The sequence below is a fragment of the Ostrea edulis genome, chromosome 3 (genome assembly GCF_947568905.1).
Source record: "Ostrea edulis chromosome 3, xbOstEdul1.1, whole genome shotgun sequence".
Classification (NCBI taxonomy): Eukaryota; Metazoa; Mollusca; class Bivalvia; order Ostreida; family Ostreidae; genus Ostrea; species Ostrea edulis.
Window position 1 is genome coordinate 85427526 of NC_079166.1, and position 13274 is coordinate 85440799.

General features: G+C 37.9%; 1 protein-coding gene across 12 annotated transcripts in view; it reads right to left on the reverse strand.

The window, feature by feature from the left end:
• Window positions 1–13274, reverse strand: part of LOC125672968 (protein still life, isoform SIF type 1-like) — a 74723-nt gene that overhangs the window by 33558 nt on the left and 27891 nt on the right. For all 12 annotated transcript variants that reach the window (XR_008801332.1, XR_008801331.1, XM_056159252.1 and 9 more), the window contains one exon: window positions 1273–1412. Coding sequence is in view for 10 of the 12 variants with exons in the window: in XM_056159252.1 (XP_056015227.1) it covers window positions 1273–1412 (140 nt within the window). In the remaining 2 variants the exon portion in view is untranslated. The remainder of the gene's footprint in view (window positions 1–1272; window positions 1413–13274) is intronic.

A 13274-nucleotide genomic window follows, 5' to 3' on the forward strand; every position in this document is an offset into this window, starting at 1 on the left:
ATTTGCAATATCCTGATGGGTACATTTTGGATGATGTCCTTGGTACGTAATGATTTTTTCTCATCGAAATTTAACAGGAGCCTCTTTCGTGACAAAGCCATAGCTAAATTGAAATGTGTTTCTATGATGTATAAACAACTTGACTACAGTTCATCTCGAGTAATTTTCTTGTTTATTCAATATGTACAGCGATTACTGGGATCCTTCTGTCCAGGTGTACGCCGGAGATCGATAATGACCAATTTACTGCTTCACTGACCATGTGCACCTATGGCGGTTTATCGAGATAATTAACATGTTGAAATAGACTTTTGTAGTGAAAACACTGCGGCAAATGGCGATAGCGAATTTGGCGTTTTAACGAGAGTTTTAAGTAACAGGAAAAATGTTCCTAGAAAAATGCGGCGTTATAACGAAAATGGCGATGAATTGAGTGGCGATAATTCTCGACTTACCTGTATGTAGATCGACAATGTAGATGGCAATAAAAAATATGGAAACGTTATTTATATATTAGCCATTGGTATACATTAAACAGACCAATTATCAAGAAGTAATTATTAGAATTCGGCTATACAATTAATTAAATGGGTGTACTACCATAATGATCATTTTCCTCTTCAACACAGTTAATACTTTTAACAAAAGATGACAGTAATTAAATTTCAAGTTTTGTTTGACCTTTTTTATTCTCCAATATTTGACATTAACTTTTTGATATCTGTGTGTCCCTGTAGTTTGAGAGGTTACATAGCAACTAGTAAAAATCCATTACACATAATATAAATGCAGCAATACACATCTGTACCCACTGTGTGTGTACAAAAAATAGGTTTTGTGGCTCATCATACACTATAAGAATTCAACAAAAGGGACACAACTGTGGAAATTACGTATTGCAGTAGACTTTGATGGGTCAAGATTACCAAAAAAAAAATTTGAATTCAATTTGCATGTACAAGTTCTGTGATTTGTGTGCATTCGTGGAATAGCATATTAATAACATTTTTATCATCTTCACTAACCAATGAAAGGTTTTTGATCCACTCATGCTCTCCATAAATATTAATGGGGAGCGGAGTGGACCACAAACCTTTGGCTAGTGAAGATGCAATTTCATATGTAGATGTAGTTTTTTAAGCTTTGAATTTTCATGGATATTTCTGACCTCAGATTAAAGATTTATGATCCATGTAGAAAAAAATATCAACAGTACCTGAAAATAGACAGAAGAACAGCTTCAATAGAAGGTCATATCAAGGTCACACTAACCTCCACTGGGTTGTACTGTCGAAGTTCCGATGTGTCACCCAACTGGTTAATCAGGTCACTATGACGACCGCTACTGCTGCTGCCTCGACTACTGGCTCCGGAGGAACTGGCTCCAGTTGTGGAAGGATTGACCTCTAACCCTGCAAAGCAGCCAATCAAATTTCAGATTAATGTATATGGATAATTTTTTTTGCAGCTTAGACACTATGATAAACCTTCATAAGTCAAAATCTTATTTTTGGGTCCCTGGTTTTCGTAATGCTGTAGGGGTGAGGAAATTATTGTATCATAGTAAGAATGTCATACTACATGTACTAGCAATTGTGATTCAGTAGAACAGCGATGCATTTATCTGAACCAGTAACAAAAGAACCACGGGTCACTATACTCAGCTGAGTCAACCCTGTCCTGCTCTTCTTCAGAAGATTTTAAAATATTATGCTATTACCCTATTTGTTATCATGAAAAATTTTGAACCGATATTACAACCCTACCTAAGCCAAAGAGGGTCATGACCAGTGATGAAACGATTGTCGATCATTTTTGGCTCTTTGATTCCGATTGTCGATTCTATTTTCCATAATCGATTGTCACCTGTACACTAATTAATATCTAATCCAAGATTCATCTGACTGTTAATCCCGCTTTTATATCAAGACGTGCGGGGGAGAGACAGAGTGGACTCCACATTGAAAATTGGGAATTCGGTGACACCAGCTAGTGTGTATACTGCACATATCCATAAAACTAAATAGAAATAACCCCCAAAATATTAATCATTTATTAACTACATGTAAATACCAATTACATCGATCATTGATCGATACAGTCCTTCCGATTATGACCGATTATCGATTATGAAATTTTTCTGATTTTTCATCACTAGTCATGACTTAACCCAACTTGAGTCCACACAACATAGGGTTCTGCTCTTTATTATTATTTGAAGGAGATTTTAAAAAAAAAATTCCCCCATAATTCCGTGTAAAACTACAAAGTAATCCCAACTGCAGCCTCACCCTACTCTTGGGGTGGGGATGGGGGGTGGGGTGGGGGGCTAAGGCATTTCAGAATTCAACAAATTTGAATCTGTACAACAAATGATGCCTGCCTATCAACATGACTTAACTAAATCCGGGCAACATGACTAAATCCGGGCAACATGACTAAATCTGGGCAACATGACTAAATCCGGGCCCAACTGTTCACAAAAAAAATTTCTAAAGACTTTATTATATATACCCAGGTAACATGCAAAGTTTACATGGACACGGATGGACGGTTGACGGAGAGAAGGTGATCAGAAAAGCTCACTTTGAGCATATAGCTCAGGTGAGCCAGTAAAAACTCAACAGACATCCACAACAATTCATAAGCAGCTTAAATCAATTACAATCCATGCTAACTAATGTAAATATACTTTTGACTATGCTGAATCACTTTTGTATAAACAGCTAAACAGTAGATTTCTACATTAAAATTGTAAAATAATTGTTGCATCACAATTTTTATTTACGAAATATCAAACAATATGTGATAACTCTACTATTTTGAAATCATTCTGACCTGAGTAGGGGTGTTACATAAAACTTTCAATCCTTTCATAAACACGAATCAATCTTCTAACATGTACTCAACTCTATACCGTACCAGGAAACTCACAGAAATTAATGTACATTGAAAAACATTGAATGGGGGAATTTAGAAGACCAGGAAGCAGAAAGTCGATGCAGATGATGATGAGTAGGAGAGACCAGGAAACCTCTCTGAAGTGATGTCAGGGTTATAGTTCCAGCTTTAACATCAGGAAAAGTTTGTACCCCTCTCTGTCTCTGACAATCAACACTCCAGCTTCAAACATCACCATTAATTTAACAAGGAAATGAAGACAGATTCTCTAACATGTGTGACAGAATTAACTTATTTTCTTTAATTGTATTTACGATACTGAGTAGGAATTCTGCATGGGTGTTCATTTTCCCTGATTTCACTTTATTTTGCCTATATATCTAATCAACACAATGGACACAATACAATGACTATGTTAAAATAATTGGGATCTTTTGGGAGGACTGTATGATGTAAATATAACACTTATCATGATGATATAGCTATAATTGATATTAATTATTATTGCCCAGCCCTACAAATACAATATATTTATTATTACACATCTCCCATCCAGCCTGGTATCAAACAGAAGGCACTGCTACACTGGTCTATCAGGAAAATCTTGTAACAAACCAACCTTTGAGGTTTCTCACCAGCACCCTGCTGTGAATAAACCCAGATGAATCATAATATTCTAATATTTCTCAATTTAATCTCACAACTGCTCCAAAATCATTGCAATATGTGTACTATCAAACACCTCTTTCTTTCCCTCTCTGGACCCTTCTCTCTCTCTCTCTCTCTCTCTCTCTCTCTCTCTCTCTCTCAGTAATACAATGATTTTTGTTCTATTCCTAGAATTTCTTTTAAATCATATATTTTTTAATATCAGAGCTGATTTAAAAAAAAAAATGTACTTGTAAGTGTATACCATTTTGACAAAATTCTGAGAAAATATTATGCAAACCGAATAAAGTTTCAGTCTTATCATAACTCTGCAACTGTTTAAATTCACTGTCACCCCACCCCCACAACAAAAACAACTAGCAACTGGTTTACAAACTTTTAAGACTGTGTGTTCCACTCATTGAATATATATATAGCACTAAAAATTACCAACGACATGAACAACAGTGAATTGTCTAATTTTTAGGACAACCTGTCCCTTCCTCAGGACGATAGAATATTTACATAGAAAAGAAAACTATAATTATAGCTGATGATCTACTACAAAAAAATTTCCAATTCTTCAACTCCATAGAGAATATCTACACTTTTCAAATTGAAAAAAAAAATAATGAAATCTCAAGGTCAGTGTAGTGATATGCCAGACAAAGGTCAAATCTAAAGATGAAAGGTCAAATAAGAGTATATTACATATATATGTTTGTGTATATTTATAATGTTACCAAACAGCTAACTCCCGGGCCTACATTTTACACGACAAACATTATTCTGATACTGTGAGGTATTATCTTAGATGAAGTTATATATAACCCTATACTAATAAACATGATGAACAGATAACATTCTTCCTTACATAAAAGACTGTCAGCCAGACAGTAAGTACAATACACAGAGGCGAAACACAACACTCGTGTACTTTAATAATCCTACTGTGATGACAGAGACCACAGGATCTGAACACAATACAGGAATTAACGACACAAAGCTAACCTCTGACCTGGGGAGGGATGGGTGGTGGTGGTGGTGGTGGGGATGTCATCCACGATCCTAAATTAACTGATGTTAGGGAGGAAGATTTGTTTTGCTTGAAAGGAGGGAGGGGTATTTTGTTTGAGAGGGGCATTTTGTTAGGGAGGGGTATTTTGTTTGGGAGGATTATTTGTTGAGAGGAGTATTTTGTTTAGGAGGAGTATTTTGTCTAAGAGTGGCATTTTCTTTGGGAAGGGTATTTTGTTAGGGAGGGGCATTTTGTTAGGGAGGGGTATTTTGTTAGGGAGGGGCATTTTGTTAGGGAGGGGTATTTTGTTAGGGAGGGGCATTTTGTTAGGGAGGGGTATTTTGTTAGGGAGGGGTATTTTGTTTGGGAGGGGCATTTTGTCTGAGTGGCATTTTCTTTGGGAGGGGTATTTTGTTTGAAGGGGTAGTTTGTTTGGGGGAGGAGGGTGCATGCATTTTGGTGGATGAGGAAGACAAAGTCATCAACTTAGGGTAGCCTGTAAATATATACACGCACTATGACGAGTCATCCTTATTCCAACTTCACTCAGTGGTGGTGGTGAAGGTGGGGGTGGTGGGGGGCTATATGTATGGGCAAGGAATCATTCCCTGAGAATACACACCTTTGTCAATGCATGACCTATCTACTTGATAAGGTGAGGTGGGCGGGGAGAGAAGAGTACATATCTTTGCCATAGACCCTACATCTAACTGACAGTGCAAGGAGGGGTGATGGTCATTCTCTCACAGTATCATATCATGGGGAGGGGGTGCATTCGCTCACGTAATGTACCCTCAGTGGGTGGGGGTGCATTGTCTCACTTACTCACTTAATGTACCCTATGGGGGGGGGGGGGGGTCATTCTATTACATAATGTACCCTGGTTGGGGAGGGTGCATTTTCTCACTTAATGTACCATAGAGGGGGGGGGGGTATTCTCAAACAGTAATGTACAATACGATAGAAGGGGGTGGGGGGGGGGGGGGAATATTCTCTCAAGGTAACATCCTCGGGCTCATTTTTTCACAGTAACATACATGTACCATGATATGCAGTAATATTTTCTCACGGTAACATACCTTCGTTCACAACCCCAGGGGTCCCATCCTCATGAACCCTGGCTTGCTGTATCTCACAGATCAATTTCCTCAAAAAATCGGCATCCATTTGGGAAAATGACACCCAAGAAACAAACTTTTAAAATATATCATTCAGTCATATTGCATATAGAGATCCTCTGTTTACACAGCACATTCCATGTTAAATTGTTCGCCTGAGAAATCCTCCCAATGCTAAACTCAACTGAATTTTATTGAACAATTTCCTTCAATCACAATTATCCATATGAACATGAAAACACTGCACATGAACACTCTGCAATGTGTGTGCACCCTGAAGACCGGCACAATCTGTGTAGGTATTAACCACTAAGTCTATATTAATACCGTTAGTGTAACAAGCTGCATTCAATGCAGGCTTACAGATTTATTGACAAATGTGCACACATTCCATAATCTCCAAGTCCTTCAATAATTACATCTTGCATTTGGAGGACCTGAATTCCTCATTCATTATTCCCATGTAGAGGACACACTGTGTCGTATTCTCGTTATCCCCTGGTATTAATTACAACTGCTCTGATCTATCGTCAAGCCTAACTGACTTCAGAAGTAAATAATCTTTTCAATCCACACGCTGCATGATCTTCCTCCATTGAAATAAATCCTTTGGATGTGTGTCTCTGACAGAGCTGTGCTACAGTTTGTGTGTCCTGATCTTTCATCTCTTGGACGACCCCGCTGGTCATGTCAAGCAGATGTATAATCCATTAAAAGGATATCTTGCACTTAAATCACCCTTCAAAAATGAATATACATGTCACTGTTTTCTGGTCTCTGCCCCATACATGAAGGAAAAGTCTCGGGAATCTAAACAACAGAAATACAATTTTCAGAAGACAAATTCTAATTTTCCTATCAGTCACATGGTGGACAGATTCTGGTCGGGGTCCCAATGGCTCGGGTCAGTTACTGTTACCTTCTCCTGACCTCTATTAACACTTTGGCCAATGTTATCACTCTGGTCAGTTACTCCTGGTCAAATGTCCATTCCCTGTGCCAATATTTTCAGTGGCATCTCATAATGAAGCTGGATATCTGCATCATGACAGCAGTTCTGCCTGGGGAACTTAATTTTCTTAAAAAACCTCCATGCCTGCTGAGAAATCTGATCAGATGCTAATCAATGACCTTCTGACCACAGTCAGTTGTCACTCAATGAGCATTAATCTTGGAAGTCTGCATCTTTAGAACCAATAAACTACTCACTCAATCCCTCCCGTTACAGTCTCCAACAACTCAGCTCCGCTACCAGGATAAGGTCACATCATATCACCAGAGAGATGGCTGTTTACTCTGTCTCAGTCAACTGAAGTTCTCTGTGTCTTCCCTATCACACAGATTCACCTCCGACCCCCTGTTAATCCTGTGTAAGTCTAAAACATCTATCTGACACGGATTCACCTCCGACCCCCCTGCAATTCCTGTGTGAAGTCTAAAACATCCCTAAGCCTCGTCACGCTCTACAGTTATACCTTCAGCAAAGCATCCACAAAATTTATAATTTTTTTGTTGAAAAGATCGACTCCAAGGTCAGTCCTGTATAAATCAGAGCAACATTTGTACACACAGGAAGCAGGCCCATAAAGATCAAGATAAGATGATGAATTAAAAGCTTCAGTAAAAAATAGGATCCCTCACAGAGAGGAAATACACATCTCCTCCACTGATAAATCTATAGGTACAAGTCATAAAAATCTTCGATCCCCCATCGAGATCTGTAGGATATTGTAACAAAAAAACTTAGATCCCCCACTGAGTGGAATCACACATCAAAGACTGCTGTTGTAGGAAATTCCTGGATCCCCCACTTCATTGACACTTCACGTCCTTTCACATAATCATTATAATTCAGCATCAAACTGTAGCTTGATAAGAGGTAAGATAATCGGATACCCCACAGAGAATCAGATCTGATGAATATATAAAAAAAAATTCAGGACGGGAAAACTTCAGATCTTCACCAGATTTCCTGCGATACGAATACTGACATACAGAGTGCCATTATCCAAACATAAAATGCTGATTCTTCCTCCGCTAGGTCAGACTTTATTCAATCTGATTGTTGATAAAGTCACACAAAAATGTATATTGAAAAAAATCCGAATCCACCCATAAGATTTGGCACCAGAAGCAATATGATGCTGAAGGTGTGTGTATATAAGTTACAGAGGTGTAACAGGGGGTTATGGGAGAAATAAAGGCAATGTCCTATATGCTTCCTGAATCTCAAGTCAACGTAGAAATTCCCCTGTCAATATAAAGTAATGCTCCCAAGCAGCAGAATTATCCCGTCAATTTGTGAAGTTTCCAAACAGCAGAATTATCCATCAATAAGTAATGTTTCCAGACATCAGAAATTATCCGATTAATGTGCAATGTTTCCAAACATCAGACATTATCCGATTAATGTGTAATGTTTCCAAACATCAGAAATTATCCAATTAATGTGCAATGTTTCCTAACAGCAGAAATCATCTGATTATACATGTATATACACAATGTTTTCAAACATCAGAAATTATCTGATTAATGCGCAGTGTTTTCAAACATCAGAAATTCTCCTGTAAATAAGTAAAGTTTCCAAACAGCAAAAATAATCCAAATAATACGCAATGTTTCCAATCAGCAGAAATTATCCAGTGTCAATATGCACAATGTTTCCAAACTATATATACATATCTACCTTTGCGTACTCAAAAGTTAGTGCACTGTATGCGATGGAGAGTACTAGGATTTGACCAAATGTGGAATTAAATCGCACCATCAGCATGCCATTTACCTTGAATAATTCACAAATTGATTTAAATTTACCACATAATATAAATATTTAGAGTGAAGTCAGAAAACAGCAGAATATAAAAATAATAATCCGATATCACTACACTCAAGCCTGCATCAGAGAACTACTTCCTGCCCTGGATATTAAGCACTCAGCCCAATAAAAAACCTCAATCGTGTGACACCAAACTTGAAAAAAATGTCCTTGTAAAAAGTTATTGTTTAAAACTCCTCCACAGTCGGTCCTGTTTAAATAGTTGTAAATCTCAGGTCCTCTCCATGCAACACTAAAAGGCTCTCAATAGTTTTCACTAATCTGTCACACAGCCCACCACAGGTATATATATATATACAGGTATACACAGGTATTAACGAGTTAATCCATCATCTTATTTTATGAAAAAAAGTTACTTCATGGTCATCTCAACATTACTAATGAATTTTTTTTATATAAACATGTCCTGAATCCAGTGGATACAATGACCTATCTCTTACACAACAAACAACAACAAACTCAGGTGAGAAATCTCAGAGATTAACAGGTAGTAAAGGTAAAAATCAAATACAACCTCCAACAGAAACAGCCTCTACAAAAAACTTAAAGTTCCTGGGCCAGAGATGTGCCTCTCCTGCTCTTGCAATTTTCCCACATAAAATAAAATTTGGCAGTGTATGTAATGGACCTTGTTAATTACACCCTCATAAAACAGTCAGAAAGACCAGGTGTCAAATTAGTGACACCCACAGGTAATACAACACTGACCACTGACCACCTCCCCAGATACACACAGGTAAAACTGACCATTGACCACCTCCCAATACAATGTCAACAAGTTTATATCTTTCTATACATCAAAGGTATAAGATTTCAAGTGGTCAAATTGATTAATTGAGACCAATTAATAATTAGAATTTGTTACTTCATGTATTAAATATTTTCTAGAAAGTTTCATCCTATCTCTGTAACAACATTGTCAACACATCTCCATAGAGGGGGACTCAATTTATCATCATCTAACTTCTACACAGGGAATTAAGATAGATTATATAGGGCTCACGGCGGGTGTGACTGGTCAACAGGGGATGCTTACTCATAGGCACCTGATCCCACCTCTGGTGTGTCCAGGGGTCCGTGTTTGTCTAACTCTCCTACAATGTATTTTGAATTCCTTATTGGAGTTATCATTGTTCATTATCTTTACCTTTTCATTGTGAAGGAAATATAGAGTGATGAAGGTAAGATAGAGTGATGAAGGTAAGATAGTGATGAAGGTCAAAGATAGTGATGAAGGTCAAAGATAGTGATGAAGAGAAGATAGTGATGAAGGGAAGATAGTGATGAAGGTCAAAGATAGTGATGAAGGGAAGATAGTGATGAAGGTCAAAGATAGTGATGAAGGTCAAAGATAGTGATGAAGGTCAAAGATAGTGATGAAGGGAAGAGAGTGATGAAGGGAAGGCAAAATACAATAAACAGCCACACAGTGTAAATAGAGACTCTCTAGAACTATGGTTTAAGGTTCAGCTTTGAAGACAATAAAATCCTCATGCCTACCGATGTAAGGAACAGAAGAACAATGTCTCCCTCACAAGCATACAATGTCTCCCTCACAAGCATACAGTGTCTCCCTCACAAGCATACAATGTCTCCCTCACAAGCATACAATGTCTCCCTCACAAGTATTCTCATAAGCATACAGGCATGGAAGACAAAAATAAAGGTCCCCTCACAAGTATTCTCACAAGCATACAGGCATGGAAGACAAAAATAAAGGTCCCCTCACAAGTATTCTCACAAGCATACAGGCATAGAAGACAAAAATAAAGGTCCCCTCACAAGTATTCTCACAAGCATACAGGCATGGAAGACAAAAATAAAGGTCCCCTCACAAGTATTCTCATAAGCATACAACATACATGTACTAATGTGAGGAACAGAAAAAGACCACCCTCAACAGTGTAACAGGTGTGGATGGTTAATATAACAGAAAAAATTCAAATGCAGTATATAAACTCTCTCATGCTCTCTCTCTCTCTCTCTCTCTGCAATAATCACAAATCTACACAACATGATCTTATCAATTAAACACTCTGAGAGATGCAATTCTTAGGACACCTGTAATTAGACACAGGTGTGTGTTTACCTGCAGGTTATATACAGTCACAGTTAATGAGGTCATAAAGGTGATTCAGGAATCAGTACCTTAAAGCATTATTAATCATTGGCCTGGAGACTCACTTATAAACACAATATAATCGTATGTGTATAGAATTAACTGTCTTCACAGACAGCAAAACACAGTAGACTGTTATATCTCCTCAAACTCTGATGCAAATCTGTGATCAGAACTCTGCAGCTGTCTAAAGTTTTAATTGTTTTTCACAAGAGCATATTACATTGAAATACAGGATAGATAACTCCAGCATACTTATAGCTCCTCAAACACCGAGACTCAAGTGTCTTCTTTTACGAGACAGGGAGGGGGTATTTTCAAAAGCTCCTTGATGTGATTTATTATTAATTTTGTAAAAAAGTACTACATTTCAAAAGCAATATTAGAGCAGTTTTCCATGATTATCTGAAATGCAACATATATACACATACTTTTTTCCATGTCTGTACATATTTCTATGTTAATGAACTGTTCATATTTCTCTTATCTTAAATGGTATGTTTTATGAAACCTATAGTTCTGTTAATTAATGGTGAAAATTTTTGAGATATGTGCAATTCCACGTAACTGTAAAACTTACAACGTGTGTTTCTATGGTTACTGCATACTAACCGTGGTCTAAACCAGAGGACGACCTCCTCTGCAGTATCATACCAATGATATCCATGGCAACAACTGGGTCAAAGGTCACTTGGATATTATTTTGTCATCTATAATTCTTTCAATTCCCAAGGTTGGTTTGTGTCATGATCTTTATAATTAGATCTACAGCTGGTTAATGGACAGTCATTGGTCGAAAACACATAAAATTTAGTTATTTATCTGATCATTTCACACGTCTCCAGGACTCTTTTAAAGTGTGACAAAAGAGTTCTTCTCTTGATTGATGTCAATGGAGGGAGTTAAATCTGACTAATCAATAACTAGGACGCTGACAGTTCCTCTAATGGACACAATTTCTCGCTGATCATCGGGGTGGTGATAGCAATCTCTTTCTTTATAAGGGATCTGTAGACAGACTCGTCACACTGGGTTAACTATCACACCTCCAGATAGACAGATATAATCTGATTACTGTGTATAATCTGCCAAATTAACTAATAAAGTGTATAAATCTGACAGGCAATCTTTTTATGGAGGTGTGCAGGAACCTGCAGACTGCAGTCAATAAATCTATATCATCAGCATCATGAACGATTTGATTGCACGCGGGCACTAGGCGTTATTAATTTGTCAATTGTTGCTGCTATTTTTCTACAGAGAGCTGAGAAGCATTTCAAAACACACAGTAAATCCGCCAATCTGCAGGCGGGCAAAGAATCAATGATCCCATCCAATAATTAAAATCTCCAATTAAACATCCACTACTGAATGGCCAAAATAAAAACAAAGGTCTTCACAATAAGTCGTAATCCTCACTGCCAATCTGACACACAGAAATTATATTTCTCTTGGAAAATCTACCTCTTCACTAAATGCAAAACCACGGATTTCCAGGTGAATCTCACACATAAATTTAATATTCCCCACACTCTGCCCCCCTGTAAATGCCATGTATGACATGTATTCCTCATTAGGAGAAAGCCTGTACCAGGAATCACTGACCATAAAAGGCCATTAAGGGACTGCCACTGACCAACCGTAAACCTGTCGAGTTGCTGTCAAAGTCCCTGGTTCCCGGCCCTAGAGATCTGACAACTTTCCTGGTTCCTGGCCCTTGAGATCTCACAACAATGCTACTTCTAGGAAGCCTGTGAATTTTGTCACGAATGGTTTCCAATCAATATCAAAAAGTCTTCGGCTAACGGTAGCACAGTCTCTAAACACACGGGACGGAGGCCTGGTAATTGTCAGCTTCAGAACAGAACTTCAATAGAACCTGCAATCACAAGGCTCTCTGAGATCTGACCAGAACAGAACTTCTGAATAGAACCCGTAATCACAAGGCTCTCTAAGGATCCGATTTGGATGATACGTTGTGATACATGTAAATCCAACAAGCAATGATACACAGTCTGATATACAGCATCATGTGACGTGTTATCATACACACGGAAATTCTCTCCTAATGTTCCAATATTCTGATAAATATTCCCCTGTTCTTCATACAAGGCTTTTTATCCTAGATCAATTTGATCTTACATTGTCATGAACACTAAAGTTCAATACTTCCTAAACGTTTCCTGGGTTTACTCGGAGAAACACTCTATATATTGTCAGGAACTCAAAGTCAGTAAGAGTTAAAGGTCCATAAGGTCTGATCCCCTGACCATTTAAATTCTGACCACAGGGACTCAGGACAATGTCCAATACAAACAAACCCTACTACAAAAAGTCAACAAACATGACATCATTAGGTGTGAATATTGTTCAGGTAACAAGCTGGTAGACAGGTGATGGACAGCTAATCTCTAGGTGTGTTATCTTCTATACTGCAAGTGTAAACACCAGGACTGGACCCTCAGCATGGGGGGAGGGGTACAACAGGGGAGGGGGTGTTTTAAAGGTCTGTTTGAGTTTTTCGTCAAACATAAAAAACCCATCAAAAATGACCAAGTAACACACAAGATGTGTCATGAGATAGTGTGGAAACACTCTAACACACTGCTAACACACTATAAACCTGAGTGTTCT